The following is a 24,654-nucleotide window of genomic DNA, read 5'->3' on the forward strand; positions in this document are numbered from 1 at the left end:
TCCCAAAATCTTCAACAACATACTCTAATCACCGGAATGAAAGCTTTAAGCTTGAAGTCGGGCTTTAATGAAATGGTAAAAAATTATATATTCTTCACACTACATACGAAATAAGATAATTTGATCTTTTTCAGAGAATAGTTAACATACAGTCAGACAATGACATCTTGGGGCAAATTGCCCATGAACCTCTTGGCTTGCCTAATTAATACAAGTGAATTGCTCAATACAACAACCATTTCATCTAGTATTGTTATGGTACAAACAAGTAAAAACAAACTGAATAGAAATCAGCCAAACTTAACACTCTTGTTTGTAGGATGGAACATGAATCAATTTGAGCTTAGTGATTCTGTGTAGATATGTACCTTCTTGAGGATGATATCAATGTATCCAGCAATAAGAGCTCCAATGGCCTCACCCTCAGTGGTTTGTACAGAATAATAGGAGTCAGAGTAATCTCCAAAGTCAAGGGTGAAACTCTTAGGTGATGCAGCCCAGCGGCGAACAGTCGTCAAATTCCAAGTCTTCAAAATCTACAAGTATAAATGGGTAAGAAATATGGTAATGTGCTGGCCTTCAAGAAAACTTTCAATTGCCACTGCATATCTATTCTCAACTACTTTGCAGTAAATGTACCCTCAAAAGACCATGAACTCTAAAGAGTAGTCTCCAAAGACTACAAACTATATCAGTACCATAAAAGCAATGGTGAATTTTCAAAATGGTAATAGCATCTCCCCATAACACAATTAAAAAAAAATATTAGTTATACAAAACCTTTAACAGATGGGTTGAAATAATTCACTGAGCAGAAAGACACAGTTATGTAAGTGTATGGAATAAAAATACCATAACATTGTGTTTTGGATTGTGAGGGACGAAATATGAAGAACTATCGAGTAAATAATGTGTACATGAACTGAGATAGGAAGGGGGAGCACTGGTACATGAGAGCTTTCAAGACAATAGATAAATGATACTAACCTCCTTGGTCTTCTCATCAACACGAACCACACTCTCTCTGTTGATACCCAGAAGACGAGGTACCAGCTTATTCTTGCCTTTCATCTTTTCCTGTAAATAATCATATGAAAATTGCATTTGGATAAATCAGTGTAAGTCTGTGACTACTAAGTTAGGTAGGGTAATATATTGCATATTTTGGGAATTTGATTATTGACAGCTATATCATGATGAATTGATATATCACATGATGTTCACATTCTATGCTTCTCTCACTTGGCTTACAAACACACAATGTTTAATATGAAGGGGATAAAACACTTGGTTAGTGTTAAAACTTTGATGATCCTTTACATAGAACCCTGGTGACTGGGATAAAGGATTTTTACGGCCTCCTATAAATATGAAACATATTGTGTGATTGATATATCACCTTCTCAGTATCGTCTAAATTCATCAAATTTTCAATGTCATGGTATTTTGATATTGTCATATCATGTAGCTCTCAAGCATGGTATTTTGCTCCAACTAACTACTGCAAAATCTCTCAATAAGCCACCTTAAAATCAGTTATTCCTTCATTACTACAGCAACATTGAAAATGCATCAGAATATTGAAATACTGAAAGAGCATTAATTAAGTATCACACAAAGCAAGCAATTGAAAACTGTGACAATTTGACTGCAAGTGCTAGCCTTCAGCAGGCAATGTAGAGCAAGTACAAACTGTACCTATTTATATAATGGTCACGTGGCATAATCTTACTCATATGGGTTTTATGAATGTGGTGTCATGGTAGCAAAGGGTGGTGCTTGCAGACTTGGAAGCTGTACCAAATAGATGACCACACTAATCAGGGAGCACATCCGGGTGAGGTGATCCAATGTGACCGTGGTATAATAATGCATGATAAGGATTCATGCTGCTTGCTCTTATGTAGGTGAGCAAATGTAGACCATCTTAATATCTGTTTGCTTACTTCAAGTGACAATTGATTGTTAGTTCTTTGTCACGATGATCAAAATTTTCTTTTTGACTGATATATCATGAATTTACCACAAAATATTCAAGTATAGAAAATACCCAATGCATACTGAAAAAATCTACCTTGAAATCTACTTCATCTAATGTAACTGTTACAGCAAAATTGAAAATGCATAAGAAAATTGAAATATCATTAAATTTTCTACAATACACTCGAGAATAAAAGACAAATTAATTAAAGAAGAGCTACAACCAAGATATCAAACTACATTCATAAGCATGTAGATACAGATCTTATATCACTACTGTTGTGAATATTACCTTGTCATAAAATAATGACATATCATAACTTTGTAATCCAAGTCACCAAGAGTGAACTAACCTTAACTAAGAAGAAGGTGATACCATATGTCTTCAGAGATCGACAATGCTGGGTGTATTTGACTTTTGCATCTAGCTCAGCCATTCCTATCATTTCCCTGTGTTCCTGGAATATCAAAATAAAAGATGAAAATTATTCTGATTATTACAGAAAATATCTTAATGACAACAAAATCTCACCATTGTAAAAAACGATACAATATCGAAAGCAAAAAGGTACATTCATGTAAATACATACTTTATTTTGAAGATGTAATGAATAATTTAATTCTGTTTTAAAGTGAATTCCGATGGAGGAGTCTATAATCTATTAGAAAGTATTAACAAGTTGATCAAAAAAATCTAAGTACATTACTGAGATTAATCAAATAAATGTTAGATAAAATTAATATGTACACATATCATGTTTGGTTTTTCAATTTAACAGAGTTGTTTTTATTCTCTTTACAGATGGACAATTTTTTTTCAATTTACTTCACAGATGGACAGGGTTTTTTTGCAAATAATGAAATATCTTGTCGCTAACTTTTGATACATTTTCTTCTCTTAGTGGCACCAGTTGTTTTGTTTTCAATTTATGTATCCATTTTTTTCTTTGCCATATGAATAAAAATATTGTTATCACTAGTGTTCATAGTTGTTATTGTTCCTTGATGGATTCCAAGAGTTGGTAATAAAGGAAAATTCATGACCTCATAATGATGTGACTTGTAACAGACCACATTCTAATGACATTTTTACTTTTTCATTTCACCACACTGATTCCTTCATATCCTACAATTGATGAAAAGCTTGATCTCAATCTCTATTCCAAACAATAGGATAGTGGTGGCAGTAAGATATAGACTTTATAAATGGTCTAATAATATCCCCCCCCCCCCCCCCCCTGGATATCTAAATCTGTTTTATCTATGATACCTAATTGAATAGCAACAGCTGCATATTTTCAAATAGCTTTGGCACATCATCTTGCCCTCCATTCATTTTACTGTCTACACCACATATTAAGAAAAGAGTTGTCAGTTGAAGGGCAGTGAGTGCAGACCTGCCAAATCTACTCAGTAAATGTGATTCCATCAACAACATAATGCGACTATTACATTAAAAACCTTCAACATTCATTATAACAGTATGCAAATGGATTCTGAGAAAAAAGCATAAAGCCATCACTAACCTATATTCTCTCTATATTAATGATCATATGACAGGATATACAATAATAGTAATGGGTGATTGAAACAGACTATTCATTGAATAGTCATACATGATAGGAAGTATATTATGCTACAACGCATGCAGAGACATAATTATGTTTAGAACTCAATGTAGTAGTTTCTAATATCATCACTAAGTGAAAATTACACTATCCAAGCTGATCCTTATCTTCATTATTCCTACATGTTATAAAAAAATAAGAAGAAAACCTGGATAAATAGCTTTCTTTAACTAAGTCTGTTATATACTGGTGAAAAATGTTATGACAAATATATAAATAGATACATTAAAAAAACTGAAAGCAATGTATGGAAATATTTATAGTCAACTAGACAAAACTTTCTGCCCATTTGGTATGTCTATTCAGATGGCAATAAGTTCTTCCAGAAATTTCTGTTAAAATCTTCTGGAAAGATAAGCTGATTTCATCATGCTTTCACTCTTCTGATTTATTTCTGTAGCATCTGAGATTTACCATCTGCCAATTACCCTACCAGTACTTACTGCAAATATTCTCTTCTCCACACCTTTGACCTTTACATACTCCTTTGGTAGCATATCCTTTAGTCTATAGATTAAATAATAATGACACAAAACACAAATCATCTGAATAAGTTTACAAATATAATGACTGACATGTGCATCATTTATAGTAATACGAATCTTAATACTCTACTAAAGTAGGGGTAAATATTCATAATTAGAACCAATACCATTTATTTTAAAAATTGCCATATCACGTTGGACATCTGATGATACTCTGACCACATGAAATGTTTCCTTCTTGTGGAGAAATTCCTTCTGGATATATACATGATGCCTTGGTGTGAGGGCTTTTCAATTTTCAATTCAACTTGGTCTCAACCCTCCACCCACAATGAATATCAAGCAATTATAATCTATTTTGTGACAGAACAAGGAACAATCAAGGATCCTTATCATTATACATCCTGTGAAACATCTGTCAAATGTCACATTTGGAAGCTTCCTTTCACTTAATTTTCCTGAATTAAGACAAAAGACTCAAATATTTTAAGTCTTACTTGAATTATTTTAAGAATGTCCCTAGTTTTCCTACATGATTATTTCTCATATGATGTGGGTAATATTTCCAACTTACTCCAAGAATCCTGGCTTGTGCTTGCTTTCATTGTGATCACCATATTGTATTTGACACTGAGTACCTGCTAAGAGACACGCCTCTTCTAATGAGCAGGGGTGGGTCCCATTCAGGATAGCATCACGTGACTAAACAATGGAAAGAACATACAACAAACAAAGTCACGATCATCCTTTGCTTCACACAGCATAATGTTATGTGATCAAGTTATCATCTTCAATAAATATATATGAACTCTACATCTTGCATTGATTTGCCTCTTATTAAGTCTGGTTGAAAATAAAAGAGCATTCGATCCAATCCCAACACAACAATAACTCTAACAAAATTAGCAAATGATTTTATATTTCCCAAAGTAACTATTTAACTCTTGAAAGATTATACAAAATGTTCTTGAAAACATTATCATCTTCAATAAATATATATGAACTCTACATCTTGCATTGATTTGCCTCTTATTAAGTCTGGTTGAAAATAAAAGAGCATTCGATCCAATCCCAACACAACAATAACTCTAACAAAATTAGCAAATGATTTTATATTTCCCAAAGTAACTATTTAACTCTTGAAAGATTATACAAAATGTTCTTGAAACATTGTGCAAATTAATAAGATTTTACACTTTTCGCAATCTGCACTGACCGATAATTGTTTTAAAATACTAAACATTACATAAAATAGTCATGAATAATGATAATTTCAAAGAAGGGAAAAATTCATATGGATTTAAATTTCATCAAAATAATTTTCACTTGTTTATTTACCTGTACATAGAGGAGGTTGAGTTGGACTGGATCACGTTTGTCTACATTCTGATCAGAATAGAAATACTTGCGTCGGAAGATGAGGCACTCGTTCTCGTCAACACCTTGTTCTCGAAGGGTCCTCGTGTGATCAAGCCAATTCACTATGTAAACAGCATATTAGCATTAATGGAAACAGTTTCAGTGCCAATTCTTTTTTCAGATGTTATATCAAGAGTATAAAACAGATTATTAAGAAGAACCTTTTTCAATGAAAGATTTGCCAATTAGATTCTTCAGATTTTACCCCTGGGTTTGTGTGTAGCTGTGCTATAATCAATGCAAGTTCAAAAAGGTATATTCATGCAATCAATAAGAATGTATGAAGACTTCATACTATTATGAACACTATTTTTTTCTCATAATATACATGTAGCAATCATGAGGAAGAAAGTGTCATAACATAGGAAATCACAAATATCCCACCATTTTGGTTTCTATTTGAAATTACATTTTTTTTCCTTCTAGTTTTCATTCACATATATTTGTATATCTATATTTTGTTGAAAACTTCTAATAGCCGGAAAACACATTCAGTGTAAATATTTTGATTGTATGATGAAATTTTCACCAATGATTTTGTCTCAACGTCAATGAACATCAATCCTTTGATCTCAGCTTTGATAGGATGTGGGTGAAAAGTATCAATGTTCTAATTACAACATCAATAGAAAAGAGGTCATTTCCTAATAGAACATTACATTCATCCTTGGATTTAGAAGGTGGTGAATATTACAAACCACACTTCTGTCAACATAGGGATTCTATGGTTGTTAACACTATTTTTTCCTCCATATTAATACAACCTTGATTCAACAAGAGATTTATAAGTACATTATGGTGTACCATTCTTGTAGAGCCATACGTGAGCTAACATCTCTGTATGATTCAAAAGAGCTTTGGATACTATGAACCCCAGCAAGAAAATGTACTTCAAAAGTAAAGTGTAATTTCCAATTTCTTTACAATTCGCAATCAAATCATGAAAAGATGTTATTGAATGGACAAATTAAATTAATATTAATTATATTACATGCATTTGAGAATCAAACTTCTCATCAGTAACTCCCATACCAGTGGCATGCTCACAAGATTTTTCCCAGGGCTTTAACACAAAAGTTTTTTTCTGAAAACACAAACACAGGAACCAATCATGAGTGTTTTTTTTTTAAATATTTGAAATCAATTGTAAACCTTTATCTTACAGGGCCCAGGAATTACTTTTATTGTGTAGTCAATGTCATTATCATTTCAAACTCCTAGTCTTCATTCAGTAAACACTGTCATTGATACTAAGTATAGCACATCAAAGTCTGTATCAAGAGGTTAGAACTCTGTTTTCTTTGTAAATCAATCATGAACCAATATAATGTAAATATTACTCACTCTCATCATCTGTATGCAGCTTCCTCTTCAGTGTTTCCATTTTCTTCTCATCTCTCAAGATGGATGCTCCTGGATCTTTCTTCTTCTCCTGAAAATCAGACATGAATGAAACAAGTCATAAATAGATTCAATAGTATTACAAAGAAAATAATGCAATATAGGATATAGATCCACATGAGTTTAAGAAAACTTTTTACACGTACATGTCATGACTAGATGAGCCTACTTAAGAAGTATTACTGCTTTTAATGAACTCAATTACTCTGTTGACATCTGGCGTAATTTACTTGAACTTTACAAACACAGCAGCATGAAAACAAATTTAAATGTAAAGCTTACATGCATTACCTGTAGAATATAAAGAGATTCAAATAGGCTTTATAACAGAAATCTCTAAAAATGTTCTCATGAAATTAATCATCATCCATTTGATAGTGAATGTATGATCCTGAATACTTAGTTGCCTTAAATGCTTTTATCATTCTAACATGTGAGAAAAGAAATAAAAAATTATGAAAATACTTACCTGATTTTCTTATTTACGAGATAACTCATACATCTACTTGATTTGCTAGTTCAGCCCTCTGGACTGCCATACCCGAATAGAACTCCCAAGGATTTAAAAAGCGCGAGCGCGCCCTCTCCCGTTCAGGCCCACTACCCATGATCACCGCGCAATTAGCGTCCATCTTCCTCACCTTTCGCAAGCCCATACGTTGAAACATGTTGCTACGCAAGGCGGAGGGTCGGTGGGAGGGTATCAAGTAGATGTATGAGTTATCTCGTAAATAAGAAAATCAGGTAAGTATTTTCATAATTTACTTCAATAACTCCATACATCTACTTGATTTGCTAGACCAGCACGGACTCAAACCGTAGGGAGGCATGTTTTCAATTGTAAGCCTAAGAAAATTTTAAAAGAAAAAAACAAAAACAACGAAATTTAGGGAGAGGGGGAAAAAGCCGCAGCTGCTTTAAGCGCCGAAGCAGCAAATCTCGCCTCGCTGGACGGAATGTCCTTCAAGTAGAAAGAAGTGAAGGAGTTAGTTGAGCGCCAAAAGGCGGCCCTCAAAAATGTCCTCGAGAGGAATGCCCTGTATACTCAGGAATACTAAGTATCATGGGCCCTCGGCCTAGTGTCAGGAGAACAACATCACCTGCTGACTAGAGCGTAAGAATTGAAATTTGTTGAAAATTTCAACAAGAATCGTGATCGGAAAACTGAAGCTTTTAAGGCTCAGTAAGTGATCAATCGACCAATCTGAGAAGGCGAGATATCTCAGAACCCCTACCGAAATTTAAGCGTGCCGCTTGCTAGTAACTAGCATGCGACTAGCAGGGCACTCGCTTAATAAGCGAGTGCATGCTAGCGAACAGTCCCTGCTCGCTAAAAGATCGCTTAACTATTACTCTGCACGCATATCACACGCTTATTAAGCTAACCGCATGCTAGTTACTAGCATGCCGCAAGCTTGCGCAAGCTAGTCGCACGCTTCCCGCAAGCTTGGAAATTTCTGTAGGGGAAGCCTCCGCGTGGGAGAAAGCGCCCAGAATTCGATATCTGTCTCAAATGCGTGAGGGCAGAAAATCTGCAGAATTCTGATAGAGAGCTGTGGTAAAAAGTTACTAGCGGTCCGAAGGGGACCAGGAACGACGGAGAGTAGGGATTTAGGAAGAAAACCACTCGTAAGGCAGACAAGGGTCGAGAAAGCGACTGAGTGCCATCCTGTTAATAAGGAATGCCGCGGACATGTTGCCTATGTAGAATAGAGCAGTCTGGTCAAAACAGCTCAACCGGGCGTGTCAGGGAAACAGCGCGGTACACATCACGACAAAAGTGTGTTAGACCGAGTGATCGAGAGAGAACTCAGGATCCCCTTTCTCCCATACTGATTGAAGCACCCATCTGAGGGTGCAGTGCCCGCGGTGGAAGAGGTGGCTTGGCTCAAGCCACCATCGCCGAGAGAGCCCGTGAGGCTAGGCTGCGATGGCTGTCCGCTGGGCGGGGGAATCCCTAGCAGCAGCAAGCGTACGCCAGAGGGAGCTGGCGAAAAAAAATCTGTCACGATATTACGTGTAAACGACCATCAAGAGATGCTCTAAACGAACAGACATCGCCAGATATGATACCTCAACCGTTACATTCCCAACGGAATCGAATGAGGTAGCAACGGCCCTGTCCTATCAAGTTAGGGACGGAAACTGGCTAAGAGTGTCGAAGTCCTCGCTTGAAGAAACAAGCGAAGGAGACTTGAGGAAGTAATCACAAAATTTCCATCAGTCTGCGGTGAGAACCAGTTGTTTATGAAAACAGTCACAAGGCCTGTTTCTCAGGTGATCGTAAGAGCAAGCACCGCCGGCGCCGGTTGCGGCAGCGTGGAACAGTCCGATATCGGTAAGATAAGGAGCTCCAAAAAGCTGCGGGGGGCGGCAAAAATGACGCCCTAAGCAGCGGGGGATGAGAATCTAAATTTCTAAAAGAAGAACTCCAGTGAAGTAAATCACTTACATGGAGAGACTCATCCACAGTCGGCCCGAGAGAAGGCGGGTCGTAGTGATCGTGGTTAGGAAGGCATAAGCATACATCCATCCACGGTTACATCATCCTCGGTCGTGCGGTGACCCTGGCCACATGCATTGCATGGAAGGAGGATGAAAGCAGCATGCGGGGCGACTCGAGTGTGCCGTGAAAAAATTTCTAAGAAAGAAGCCGATTCGACAAACGGGCACGGTAAAGACATCCACCGTAGACCACTCCGCACAAGGAGGGAACGGCGGAGACGCCCGCAAGATTGACCCACATAGAGGGCAGTCTATAAGATAGACAGTTAGAGCTCGACCGATGGTCTGGCGGTGTACAGTTTGGTGTGAACTCGCCGACCCGGTACGGTGGGTGTGCCCAGAAAGTAGGCATAGAATGCCGACAGAGAATCCTGGGGCTTTAAACAAGTTTGAACGCACGTACATAGCCAACAATCTCATGAGATGTACGGCGGTTACTTTCCTCCGAGATGATGTTTACCCAACCGGGAAAGACTCGGGGAACAGCTGTGAATGTCAACAGGAGGGATATCTAGCATATGAAAAGCTGATTCCTTCCACGTATTCGGTGCGGGTGCTGCCGGCGGTGTCCGGCGGGACGACCGGTGATGGCAGCTCGGGCAGGGTTCGTACGAGCCGCCCGAATACGAGACAAATAGGTTAACATAACCATAATGCACCGGGTGGTGAAGGCATAGCGATTATTAAGCACAGGAGAACTTTTAATCGCCGTGACATTCAGATCCGATATACATACTCATAAGCTCGGAGAGCTATGAGATAGTGAGACATACCGCTGGGCGGTGATGGTGCTCATATCAGAGTCGCCCTCTCTTCAGCGGCGATCGCTGGAGAACGGGTATCTGTACTAGCCCTGACTCTGGCGTTGCAAGGGTAGGAGCTAAGTAAGACAGGGCACCCTTACTTTCGAATAGAAAGTGAGGTTCAGGCCAGAAAAGCGACGGTCTCGTCGCCTGGGCGGACGGTCCGCGGACGTGATAGGTTGCCCTCTCAAAGCAGTCAAACATTCTCACGAGAGAAGTGCGGCATGCGGTATGTAAGAGATTCATACCTCCAATCTACGGGCCCGCTTAGGGGGAAGAATGGAGAGAGTTACCGCTGAAGGAGTCGTCGCCGTATGTGAGCTTGACGTAGAGGGCGAATTCGGGAGTACCTGCATAATAATCGCCCCCCCCCCTGCCTCTGCCTTCTCGCTAGCCTCGAGAGGCTTGAAAATTTCGAGACGGCGGCGCCGGAGCCTGGCGCTTCCGGGCAGCAGCAGAGCGGGGGTGGATTTACACCCTCGGAGCTGGCGGCTTCCTCGTCGTAGGAGCCGCCTCGTCTAGAGCGACCCCGTCACTCTCCGAGACCCCCAATTCGGCCGATTGAGCTCGGGGCGCCTGAAGAGGCGGGGCGAGAAAATATGGACTCCCTTGCTTCATCACTACCCCCGCTCGGAGGGTAGATGTGAGGTAGATACTTGTCAAGCAGCGCCTGAGCGCTTACTGAAAAGTCGACCGCGGGATAGGGGTTGTCCTCGTAAAGGGAGTCTCGCTCTATGGACTGAACCGGGGGGTTGTCCAGTAAGCGCCGGGGTGGCCCCGCGTGTCGGCTGGGGCACGTGCTCTGAGATCGACGAAAATGCTGGAAAGCACACGCGATCTTGGGGCACCCGGTTAGTCGGTGCACTGGCTGGCGATTTAACAGAATCGCTCGAGGATTTCCCGGGTGTCTGGTGGTTATTGCCCACTTGTCTCGCTTGATGCTCAGGGGCATCAGCGGGGTGAGTAGACGTCGAGGGTGGGGTGAACCCGCACTACTCGAAAGCAGAATGTAGCAGCATGAATAGCTGTAACATCTGACCACCGACACAAGGGTCTGAAGGAGGGACGCCCATGGCAACAGGGCTGGCCGACCTCACCTTCGACCTCTTCTTCTTCGCGGCCTCCGCCGGTGTGGCCGGGGCAGAAGAAGGCACAAGAGGCACGGGTGATTTCTTACGATTTGCCGCCCCTGGCAGGGCGGCCGTCAACAACGAAACTTCACCCGAATCTGACGGGGTCAGATTGTGGTCACAGTCTGATGTGTGACGCCTCTCGCGGTAGCAGAATGTAGCAGCATGAATAGCTGTAACATCTGACCACCGACACAAGGGTCTGAAGGAGGAACGCCCATGGCAGCAGGGCTGGCCAACCTCTCCTTCGACCTCTTCTTCTTCTTCTCTTTCTGCGGGCTCCGCCGGCGTGGCCGGGGCAGAAGAAGGCATGAGAGGCACGGGTGATTTCTTACGATTTGCCGCCCCTGGCAGGGCGGCCGCCGACAATGAAACTTCACCCGAATCTGACGGGGTCAGATTGTGGTCACAGCCCGATGTGTGACGCCTCTCGCGGTAGCAGAATATAGCAGCATAACATGTATGACTGTAACATCTGGCCACCGATAAGAGGGTCTGAAGGAGGAATGCCCATGGCAACAGGGCTGGCCGACCTCTCCTTCGACCTCTTCTTCTTCTTCTTATTTTGCGGGCTCCACCGGCGTGGCCGGAGCAGAAGAAGGCACAAGAGGCACGGGTGATCTCTTACGATTTGCCGCCCCTGGCAGGGCGGCCGCCAACAACGAAACTTCACCCGAATCTGACGGGGTCAGATTGTGGTCACGATCAGATTGTGGTTACAGTCTGTGTGACGCCTCTCGCGGTCAGGGGCTGGGCGATCTCTCCCGATGCTGTCAACGGAGGACGACTTATACGGCAGAGATCCTGACCTGTGCCGGGGGGAGAGAACCGCACTCTCCCTCCGGACTTCTGGTGACCCGGTAGCCGGTGGGTCGCATAGCCCTATGGGTGCTGCGGCGGCAGGACCTAGTTTAGGCTTGGAAGCCTTGGCTACCACTTTTTCCTTTGTCCGAGACCGTGGCACCACAGTCTCGGCCTTCCTTCTCTTAGCATCCGACCGCAAATTCGGAATGCTGATCGACGCACCCTCATACTCACCGCCGCTGGGCGCTCACCGCGGCGTCCCTCCTGCTCGCCTGGAGGCGGCCGACTTCTGTAACTTGCAATCGGGACGGTCCCCGTGGAGGGCACCAGGTCCTCTGGGGCTGTGTTAGTCCCATTCAAAGATACCTCTCTCTACCCTGAAAAAGGAAAAACAAGAATTTTTCTTTTTCTTCTTTTTTTTTTTACAAAGATCTCGCTTAGATTAAAAGTGGAGACCGGAGTGGTCTTTCCCTCCTCCTAAAAGGAGTTTGTTTGAGCAAACAGAACAAAACAAGAGGGGAGGGGTAGGGAGGAAGAAGAACCTAAGAATAGTTTAGGTATCTGCCTGTAAGAAAATAAAAAGGAGGTCGGAGACTTTGAAAAAAGAAACTCCTACAAGGTTCCCCTACTATATTCTCTTTTTTTTTTTTTTGTGCCCGAAGGAAAAATTCGAAACAAAAATTCAAAAATGAATGCAAGTTCAGAAGAGAACGAAGTTTCCACCTGCGAAGAAACACAAAAACAAGCATTTCAGAGCAGGAAGAAAAGGGATTGAGAGACAAATAATTCCAGATAAGAGAAATTTTACGATAATTTCCAAGAGGGAAAAAAAAAAAAAAGTAACCTCCTGTGGAAAGGTAAAGAAATTCAGAACAGGAGGAAGGAGGAACGTCTCTAGTAACGATTCCAAGAGGAAGAACGACACAGTAAATCCTCAAAGGGAATCGTAGAGCCCGCCTGTCGAAATAACAAAATATATAAGACTAGGAGGGAAGAGGGAATTGAACGAAGAAAACAATTCCGGGACAGGTCAAAAAAAATTCTAACAGGAAGGAGACCCCACCTGTAAAGAACAAAAATTTTTTTTTTTTTTTTTTTTTTTAGGGGGGATTGAATAACCGAACAATCATCAGGTATAATTGCGTAAGCCGAATTAAACAATCCCCGAAGCGTCTGTGAATAAAATATTAATCAAGAATTTTATTCAGAACAGAAAGGAAAAGGAATTGAGCTTTAGGATGCGCCTGTGAATAAAATATCAATCAAGAAATTTATTCAGAACAGAAGGAAAAGGAATTGAGCTTTAAGATCCGCCTGTGAATAAAATATCAATCAAGAAATTTATTCAGAACAAAAGGAAAAAGGAATTGAGCTTTAAGATCCGCCTGTGAATAAAATATCAATTAAGAAATTTATTCAGAACAGAAAGGAAAGAGAATTGAAGAATTAATCAATCAATAATCAATCGAAAATCTTAATAAATCAATTCCAGAAAGCAAGGAAGGAACAGAGTTGAAGATCCCAACCTGCAAAAAGAAATAACAATAAAACCCTCGACAACAAAGTGTAGAGGCTGTCTAGAATTTAATTCAAAAACGGCACCAAAAGCCACCACGCTTTGAACGTGAAGAACAATAACCATGACAGGTGGTGAAGGCTTGCTGCCACGTAGGCAGGCCAAGCCCGGTGCCTCGCGAACGCGCTAGCGATGCGGCGCGACGAGAACTCAAACGTTAGAAAAACAATTTAAGTGTCACCAAAAACACGTCTAAAAAGTCACGCCAAGTGTAAATTCTGAACACAATCTTACACACAAATGGAAAGATTGAAATTAAAAGGGAGAATGCACCACAGATAAGCGAAAATAATATACCAAAGCTCAAAAAGATTTGAGCTCTTAGGAGACTTATCTGAGCACGTCTTGACAGGTGGCTTGCCGAAAGCAAAAGAGGACGCTAATTGCGCGGTGATCATGGGTAGTAAGCCTGAACGGGAGAGGGCGCGCTCGCGCTTTTTAAATCCTTGGGAGTTCTATTCGGGTATGGCAGTCCAGAGGGCTGAACTAGCAAATCAAGTAGATGTATGGAGTTATTGAAGCAAATATATGTATACATGTGAAAGAAATGAGCATAAAAATTTGCCAAGCAAACTTGGGAAGGGGCAAGTAATATTATAGAAGACAACTCTTTAAAAATACCTTTTTGAGTGTACTTCTGTTGAGGGTTCCTCCATCTTTCTTGATTTCTTCCTCCATATCTCTACACAATGAATACTCATCATAGTTTGTTACACCTGTAATTTTACAACATAATACAATAGATACAACTTTCCATTCTATCATCACGTCATTCTGCAGAATACATATCGTACCCAATCATAAATTCAGGATAGGGCAATGATATAAGATATGATATTTCAAAGTATATACATGTATAGATCGGTATTGAGTGTGATAATAGCAAGCAAAGCAAAATATGCCTAGGGATAGCATATTCACATAAAATTGATCTCCATCCTAACTTCCCTAGGATTTTATCAATCTGAATCTACCCCTTCTTTGCCATCTCTTATGTTTTCAAAGCTACCTAGAAAAAGACATATAGAACAGATTATGTTTGAGGAGCTATTTGGAAAATTGATCTTAAAAAAATATTGATTTCCATATACCTAAATACATTTTTTTTAAATTTCTTGTCACAGAAATCATACGTTACAATAAATGAATGAAACATGAATCTTCACTCACCAACTTTTGTGCAGATAGTTATCAACATCTGGCTCACTGTGTTGCTATCATCAATCTGAATAAAACAGAAATATAAAATACATACACTGAACTTACTAATTTCCTTAAAATCAAATAATAAAAGACAACTTAGTTCCACTATGTCTTCAGTTCCCTTATTCCCATAGAGCTCTCTTTCTTGACCCCATATTTTTCCCATTCTCATCTACTCTTTTCTTCTTCTATATCTTGTTTTGTACTTATTCTTTCTCTTGGATCAATAGAGTATGGTTTTACATCATAAAGATTTTCTTCCATCAAAACACAACTTATTTCATTTAAATTTATATCATCCTCCTATAGCTCAGTCGATAGAGCTGTGGTTTCGGAATCCGGTGACCTGGGTTCGATTCCCAAGTGGTGCGCTAGTGCCCTTTGGTAAGGCATTTATCCTCATTACCAGGTCCCTCAGAGAGGATCTTAAGCCGTTGGTCCCCTGGCTGCTTGCCCACAAGCATTCGTACTTTTTATAGTCAGGTAAAAAAAACCTGTTACCCTCTTAATCAATGTTTAAGCCTATTCCTTAATCTAAAGGGCAGTGGAAGTTAACTGTGTGAGAGCAATTTACTGATTTTCAAGGAAACAATCTCCTGCTGGGCACTTCCATTGACACCTAATATCGTAGGATACAACAGATGCTTGTTTATTTCCTTTCTCCTACATAGTAGGCTGTACTTACAGGGATGTAGGGTTAATGGTTGAGTGTTCCATCTACCATCCCTACCTCAAGTTGGAAGGGGTGCTATATGGAACAAATCGAGTGAATGGTTGTTGTGAATTGAAGCAAAGTGAGTTTACATTAAGAGAAGAAATTGCATAATTGGCAGCCAATGCATGCAAACACATCAATGTACAGCTAGTGCATGGCATGTACATGCAGTAAAGGGAAATTTAGGTATTTGACCATCACTATTTTTTTTCAAAAAATTGAATATTTGAATATTCCAAATAGTTTCATTTTCACTTTCATTACATTAGGTAAACAGGATTGTATCTTAAAAGTGCTCAACAACAGCTTTCATTTCTAGTGGCCTAATAGTGTGTACTGTTCATTTCCTTTTTCAAAGCATACCACACATTATCAGGTCAATTGGTCTTACATGTAGATATGAGTGCAATACTTGCATGTATTAATACTAATCTCAGTAGAATGGATATTCACTGAATTAGCAGTCTCTGCTGAATGCACATTGATCAGCAAATTTTTGTATTTTATAATACAGGCTTCTCTATTACAGACACCTTAATTGAAATTTTCCAAAGTGCTCTGGAAACCCTATTAGGAACCAATTAACTCCTGTGCTATTTATTCAAGCTCCATCTTCGTTTTAATTATAACGAACCACACTAAATTTAATGAATAGCACTGTCTGTGCACTTTTGGCACAAAAATCTTTAGTGACAAGCAGTGCCTCCAGTAAACAGAAATCAATATTGCAGACCTACTTTATATGGGCACTATGATGGGATGAGTAAATTTCATTTCTTATATTTCAGAATTGTTGACTTCAAATAATTTTCAATCAAGCAAGTAAGCCTTGCTTTGGATTTTCAAAACATATGTGTGAAATAAAGTGCACATTCATAAATGTTGTTTCCAACATAATTTCAATGCATTTCTCCTTGCAGAATAGGTATCAACAACTTCACTTAGAACTCTTCAAAACAATACATGTACTTATTTTCAAATCTACATCAGATGAGTAAGTGAAAATAAATGAAATTTTGAATATGTCAGCTGGTGATAATATGGAAAGACCAATGTTGATGAGGGAAATGAGATACAACTACTGTATCTACTACTGTTTCTAAATAAAGTCTTTGGTAAACCATAACACTTACGTGTACTTCATCATATAAATAGGGATATACGATGGCATCTTTGTTGCAAACATTGATTGTGTCACTTTACATTACAGGGCCAAGATCTAATAAAAACTCTTGTATTCTACTATCATGTTTTCACGATAAAATTTAAAATTTTTAAATTATTCATAAATGTATTTCAATCGCTCTCTGACCAGCATTTTCAGAAATCATAAAAATCACTATCTATCAGACTTATCTCCAGGGAAATTATAGAAATTTACCAATAGGGGACTAATTATGATACATAACTGTTAAACATATGATTCCTAAAATTTTGATGTTCATACATGTACAAAATACACATTAATCTCTATCCAAAATCATTTTCACTGTGATGTGAAGCAATAATAGATTAATGTTACATGGATTTGACTAACTGTCCTTCTCACTATCCATTTTTTTAATTTCGGATCCCTCTTAATCATTTTTGGATATATTGATGCATTCCCATTAACACTGACATTCATGTTGATTTTCAAGTAGAAAATAACAGATCACCAAGGACCTATCTCTAAAAGACTTGTGATTTCAGAACATTCAAACTAATACTGATCTAAATTTTTGAAGAGAAACTTTAGATCCATCTCAATTTGTGTTCGATTCAAATCATCTGCAAATGTTTGCAAGACATAGCCAAAGACTTTTCATTATAGATTTTATCCTTGGTTGATCAATCAAACAGACGAGGTTACGCCTTCTCAAAATATATTTGGAGACTGAGCACACATCGCCTGATGTATCACTCCTATAGATCATATACTTACCAAAAGAGTTTTGGCAGATCCATCTAACATTTTAATCCTGAGGGGGCGGATCTTTTTCCTGTATTCCAACACATCCTGAAAAGAAATATAGGAATCAAACGCAAGATTATCAGAAAACCATAAAATATACTTTAAGAGATAAAAACCAGTTTGGATTATGATCTCAAATGATGTAAGAAACTGTCTCATAAGGATTGAGAAATGTTGATTATAACACCCTCACATATAAAGAAATAGGAATAAGTGTATGCTGTAAAATTTTGGAATCAGCAAAATAATGAAAAACTTTTCTGCAATATGCATGTATGAGACTAAATACAAATACTTGGCCTAAACATTTCAATTACTTAGTGTATGGATTTATTGTTGTTATAAGAAACTTTAAAGTACATAAAAACTAATACCATATTTTCACTTCTCCTACAATAAGAGTTTCTCTCTTATTGTGAATAAGAAAGAAAAATTAATTCATTGCCCTCAATTAAAGCTTTATAGTTTAGAATAAAAGTATTAACATTTATGATGTATATGCCAGTATTTATTGTTTGAACCATACAACAGAAAATTTGATTCTGATCGAAAGAAATGAATGATATCAATACAGGCTTTATAGATGCTTCTTTTTGACATTGCTATACTGTAGTTCTCAATAACTCTTAATTGTAACATCAGACAAAACTGCAGGGATGAGGAAACGGAAGTTTAGGGTGACAACCATGTTTCCTGCTGTCAACACATCCTAGATTCTTTGGGTAACACTTGTCCTTGCCTCTGCCCCTAGCAGGCTGAGCCCTGCCCACCCCCCCCCCCCTATTCTCACTCACACATATGCACTGTAAAATGTGACACACCTTGATATGCTTTTAAAAAGATAACACACCTTCTAAAACTTTCCTAAAGATGTAAGAACAAAAATCAGTCCAAACCACTAACAATGTATTTTTGAAAGATCTATTAAATAACCCTTTAACAATTTATTTTTATTTCACTATACTCTTTATATACTGTGAGCAGTGAAAATGAATGACATCATACAAACCAGTGTACATGTACATGTAGGCCTACATAAACAAAGTGCAATTCAAGAGAGTACATTTTCTTTATATTGGACCCACTACACTAGAACTCATTATCAGTTTTGTCCATGACTGATAATAAAAGAAAATGCATTCATATCATATTGACTGGGCTTAGTGAGTATATTAAAAAAATGGCCATGCTGAAAAAAAGGCATTAAGTTAAAAATGCAAGTGCTGTATGACCCCCCCCCCCTTTTGAACCAAGGTCGATACCATTTGCACTGGAATAAGGACTGACAAATACCGTGTTTACACAGTGACACGGCTCGGGGGTTCGACACGCGAGCCGTGCTCAACACGGCAATTTTATGCTGTGTAAACGCGATCAGTGTGATCCGCGAGCCGTGTCAAACACGGCTTTTTTGATCCGCCAAAATAGTAGGTTTCAACCCGCGAGCCGAGTCAGACTCGGCAATTTTTTCGTGTGTAAACAGAAAGCCGTGTCGAACTCTCTTGACCAGGTCACTGCGCGCGCTTTCACTTTTGGCATTGTTGTTGTTCGCACGGACAAGATTCGATTCCTGCGGTGAATTTCCCGCGTTTAATTTGCGACGTCATAATTCTTTTTCCGTTCGAGATCCGCGAGCCGTGTTGAACTCGCCTTTTTATATGTACGTATAAACGCGATCTCTGATCCCTTCTTCGCAGTGTTCAACCCGGCTCGTGGATTCAACACCCGAGCCGAGTCAATGTGTAAACACGGTAAAAAAGGTGCTTTCTGACCATGTATGTTTGGTATAGGGCATTGTATAGTAAAGCATAGGTGGTTTCAGACCGCCTCGAAGTTCGTCAGTTCCAGGTATTCTCTGATCGGGAAATTTATCCCGATCAGAAAATACCAGGTATTTTGGTAATGTGAAAGCAAACTACGCGCAATTTCCCCTAAAGAAAATACCTGCTAAATAGTAGGTACTTGGTGAATTACGAGAACTTTCGCGGGGATTTTTCCAAGGTCGCAGGTATTTTGGCGATGTGAAAGCAAATTACGGGAACTTTTAGCCCAGCGTGTCATTGGGCGCGGCGCCGTGGGTGGCTGCTGGGCTAGTGATTTTGAATCTCGCGCCTTGCCTGCTTATCAGACCATACTGCGCATGCTCGTAACTTCAGGAACTTAACCCGAAGGGTATGTTTCAGGGCGGTGTGAATGCAGGAATAATTAATGGTCTTTTTCAGCCTAAAAAAGTTCTCGTAATTTAACGGGGATTCTTGTGATCGAGGCGGTTTGAAACCACCTCATGTGAATTTTATGGTGAACCAGCGATTTTGAGTCGTGCGGGTCTTATTCAGACCAATATGCATGCTCATAGTTCCAAGAAATTAATCTGGAAGGGTTTAGTTCAGGTATTTTTGTGATGGATTCGGTTTGAAAGCACCTAAATATTAAAGGGATCGTTTCACTTTGTGAGCAGCTGATTTAACAAATTCTCAAACTGAGATGAAACATGTGTATGAGTGCCTGTATTTGTCCTCAAAAACCCTGAAACAGGCCACAATATAGGATGAAACTTCCTCTAATTAAGATACAAGCAGCAATTTATTAGCCTGAATTTGAGAACCTGTCTGCTTGACAGGCTAAGCTTATGAACAGTTTTCTCCAATTCCAAAAGTCAGTTGGCTGCGATGACAGAAAAGGGCATCACAAGCAATCTGATTCAAATGTATGCCAATACAACCATGTCTTATTACAAACAGTATAGACCTGCATATACAAACATGTACATGTAAAGTATCAACAAACTTTAAATGTAAAGGAAATAGGGTGAAGATAGACTACACAGAAGCAGGAAGTTTCTTCTTATATATCAAGACACCTTCATATATGACACAAAGTTCTGTGAAATATAACCTACATGTATAGTACCCTTTTTATACAGGATTTTCTTAGCCCCGGACTATCGCTAACCCCGTATTATCCTTAACCCTGTACTATTTTTTTTCCTTTTCACACATGCCAAATTTTTATTGCTAACCTCGGATAAGGAATGCTTGCTTTTCACACACGAAACTCGCTAACCCCAGACTAGTGGTAGCTCATGAATATTGACGAGCGTCGATGAGGAAAGTATTAAAACATGAGTTCCAACTCGCTGACAAATTTTTATTGCTAACCTCGGATAAGGAATGCTTGCTTTTCACACACGAAACTCGCTAACCCCAGACTAGTGGTAGCTCATGAATATTGACGAGCGTCGATGAGGAAAGTATTAAAACATGAGTTCCAACTCGCTGACTTATGGCGTGCACTTTTTCTCATTCGCCGTGTTCGCTGTTTATGAATATTCATTAAATGCTTACCTCTGATTGGCCAACAGGGCCGGCTCTGTTGCGGGGCATGAATGGGAGCGCTTAGCCCACTTTCGTTGTACACTAGCAATCTTAACCCCGTAATATCGCTCTTAGCACCGCAATTGCTGGGATAACCCTGCTTTTTGCAGGGCCAAATAATCCCGTACCAAAGGTGGGGTTAGCCCACTTTGCAAAAATGCTGTGTAAAAAGAAAGTGGGCTAACCTTAACCCCGTACTATAGGTGGGGCTAAAATTAAATGGCAATTTATCCCCACCTATAGTACAGGGTTAAGGAAATTTTAGCGTGTGCAAAAAGGGTATAGGTAAAGTTTCATCTCCAAACTGCATAAGTTGTGTAATAAACAGAGAAGTGTATCTGATAAAGATCGAAGGAAGTTTGAGCATTGGCATGTTACACATTTGTAGCATTAATGTATAAAGTACCAAAGTAAGAAGAAAAAAAAAGTGCTATCATATTAAAGGAAAATGGCCTTTTGGGGGTACAGGCCTATAGGTCTATCAAACCTCCACTCCTACTCCAGAAAACAGAAACTGGGATTGTGGTCATTATCTTTCTGTTTTTGAAGGAGTGGCACTCTCAAAGCCATTTAATTACACAACTTAAGACTCTTAAATTGAATATCACTATATCTGCATCTGAAAAAGCATATCATATATGTTCTTAGCACTTCAATATAGTTGTTTGATGTTAGGCCTTTCAGGTCAGTGACACACAGCCATGGAATCTATGACCTACATGTATTGCTATTACTGTGATCATAGACATGTATACAGTATGTACATGTACATGTAGTCTACCTTTGTGCAAGTTTTAAATACATGTACATGTACTAGGGCTATAATGGCAATGCTGATGGTATTGGCTCATTGGTTTTCTTAGTTTTCTGTTTCTAATTGTAAATTATGTCAATGCTATTGTTTTGGGGCCATTCTCGACAAGCAGTTTGCTTTTTTTATGGTCTTAGCCATATTTTGTACCATTTGTTGCATAATTATGTACACTGTATGATTTGTATATTTTTATGGTTGAATAAAATTGAATTGAAATTGGTTGTTTGTTAATATTAATCATAATTTGTGACTGTTCTTCATTCATTGCTGCATTCAGAAGAAAATGTCAGGAGATTATTGATATTCTGTTTCATTTCTGTTTCAATCATTCAAGCAGGCACTGTTCTAAAACAGCGAAGAGCATCCTCTATATTTGCAACCATTCCCCAACCTAATTTCAGCAGTCATCCCTGAATGTCAGACCAATTTTGAGAGGACATCATCTTCCTCCTCCATAGTTACTATCCTCTGCCTTGAGATCAAGGTTTCTGCTTACTCCTGTATCAACGATTGACATACCAGGCGTACCACGCACAAACGTGGTATGTCACTGACTCACTCAGCCTATATGCATTTGTATAATGTAGGCTGGCACTGTACATCCCAATAGGCCTAATTAAATTGTGTAGTGAAAGCCTACTGTGGGGTCAACAAGCTGACTGTCACACAATTTACAACATGATATAGGGCTAGCCAGGATTACTATGAATAAAAGTCTTGAAATATGAACAAGAATTTGGAAACCATGTCCGCTGCTCCTAATCTAAAATGTACGGTACATGTAAGATTACGCAGGAGTCGTTTTTTAAAAACATTTAAACGCTATTAATTAACAGGCGTTTACGGTTAACCGACAGTGGTTAAAAATAAAAAATAAATACATGTAGATACAAACCTTCCCCCCAAATTTCTGAAATTTCACATTTTATATCCATAAAATAGCCATCTATTTTCCATATTTCCGAAATTGTTTTTAGTTGGAACTATGAAGAAAATGAGGAACATTCACCCTTTTTTTACTCTGAAAGATCGTTTTATATGTTAAACTCGGTCAACACCATGAAACTGTACAAGGACTACTGGTGCCGTTATCAGTAAGAAAATTCTCTATCGATATATCCCTAAAAATATCTTACTGATAACGATAATTATCGACAAAAGAACATAATCAATACACATTTTTTATGCATTGATTAGCGTTGGTCAAAATTTTTATCTGCCACTGTACCAACAATGCTTTAAAATCTGCGTTCATCAAATGTAAATGATTACATATTACATCTTTTAACAAACATATTTAGCATCAATACATGTACATCCTCACCTTTCATGTTATTAGCATTATTTTAGGGTTGGATTAAGGTTTTTCGATAATTTGGGGGTTTTTTGGACCTCGTTCTGAGCAGTCAACTACTATCGCCAATCTGCCATTTTGATATCGTGCTGTACATCTTCCGAAGTAGAAGGCAGCAACACAAGGATATGTGCTGCCTTCTAAATGTATAGTTGGTACTTGTTTTAGGTCGCTGAAATGAGCTTGCGCTTGTGAATGTTTTCGATATGATCGAGAGGAGTCGAGTGCAGTCACGATGTTTGGATTGTCATGATTATAATGAAGTGAGATCATGTTTTGTGGCTAGTAAGTATTCGGTTTTGTTGAGATTTTGGAGTAATTTCTGTTGCTGTTCTGTGCATTTCGAGGAAAAATATGTTTTCCATTTGACAAAGTCACTTTCAAGGGCCGTTTCGGTGAATTCTGTCCGTTTTCCACAGGAGGGTATTATCGATAACGTGAGAAAGTGGCAAAAAACATGCGATAATGGACAGGACTAGCGAAAAAAGAGGTCATCGATAATAGCACTGAAGGGACTACGTATTGATCTTTCAGAGTCAAGAAAGAAGTGAAAACTCCATTTTCCATTTTTCGAACTAAATGAAAACAATTTCAAGGAAATATAGAAAACAGACGATCATTTCATGGATTAAAAGATGTAAAATGTGAAACTTCGGCAACTTTTTTAAAAGGTCTTTTTTCCCCTAGATCTATAGTTGTCAAAATATGTAGATGTTTATGCTTTTAGTGGTCGTTTGAACATTCAAACCAAGGTCCTAGAATATAGAATTCTTTGAATGTCGACGCACATCATGTAGCTACTTAAACTGTTGGAGCGGTCGTGGAGCGGAGAGAAAAAATCATTAACGCTCGCTACCGTACACCACCGTTTAACCAAAGTTGGCCTCCGCCGAATACGCTCGGCCGCCGCTGATGGTCCCTCCTACCGCTTCGAAAGTTTTGAGCTGCTCAAAATATAGCGAGCAGTGAGGAGAGGCCAATTTTCCACTCCAGCAAAGTTGACTACCGCTCTAACAACGCCCAGTCAAAGTTTGACACTGTTAGACGAAAGTTCGTGAACGCTTGGGTCCGCTAGGCCAACGCAGAAATCTTGAACGCTGGACAACCGTTGCTTCGCCAGCGTTGCCCGGCCGGAGATTAAACGGTTCACAAACTTTGGTGGACCGGTTGTAAGCGATTTCCGAGCAGACACGGGATTGCTGGAACAGTGCATTCATCCTTTCATTGTTAAATAATAGCAATGAAGGGATGTACTTTTGTCTACCAGAGTAATTGTGGCGAGTACAATGAGTAGCTGCATAAATAGTACACTCTCTTTGTCATCATGATCATAGTGTTAAACCCTGTCGAGCCGACGCCCGCATGCGCAGAACTCCGCTCTATCAACGTTCGAGTCACCGCTAAACCAACGCTCGCCACCGTTAAACCAACGCTAAAGCTATGCTGGCTTCAGCGGTGCACCTCTAAGGCAACGCCTATGTTTTTTATTTTTTCCCCAATTTTGTGAGT

General features: G+C 39.3%; 1 protein-coding gene across 6 annotated transcripts in view; it reads right to left on the reverse strand.

Moving 5' to 3' along the window:
* LOC121410368 (talin-1-like) overlaps window positions 1–24,654 on the reverse strand; it is a 106,809-nt gene that overhangs the window by 72,012 nt on the left and 10,143 nt on the right. For all 6 annotated transcript variants that reach the window (XM_041602402.1, XM_041602407.1, XM_041602406.1 and 3 more), the window contains exons 4-13: window positions 17,574–17,648; window positions 14,902–14,956; window positions 14,353–14,447; window positions 6,857–6,944; window positions 5,432–5,574; window positions 4,668–4,795; window positions 4,052–4,115; window positions 2,334–2,438; window positions 988–1,077; window positions 369–536 (exon numbers count right to left, since the gene is read on the reverse strand). In XM_041602402.1, coding sequence (XP_041458336.1) covers window positions 369–536; window positions 988–1,077; window positions 2,334–2,438; window positions 4,052–4,115; window positions 4,668–4,795; window positions 5,432–5,574; window positions 6,857–6,944; window positions 14,353–14,447; window positions 14,902–14,956; window positions 17,574–17,648 — 1,011 coding nt within the window. The remainder of the gene's footprint in view (window positions 1–368; window positions 537–987; window positions 1,078–2,333; window positions 2,439–4,051; window positions 4,116–4,667; window positions 4,796–5,431; window positions 5,575–6,856; window positions 6,945–14,352; window positions 14,448–14,901; window positions 14,957–17,573; window positions 17,649–24,654) is intronic.

The sequence above is a fragment of the Lytechinus variegatus genome, chromosome 3 (assembly GCF_018143015.1).
Source record: "Lytechinus variegatus isolate NC3 chromosome 3, Lvar_3.0, whole genome shotgun sequence".
In the NCBI taxonomy this organism is placed as follows: Eukaryota; Metazoa; Echinodermata; class Echinoidea; order Temnopleuroida; family Toxopneustidae; genus Lytechinus; species Lytechinus variegatus.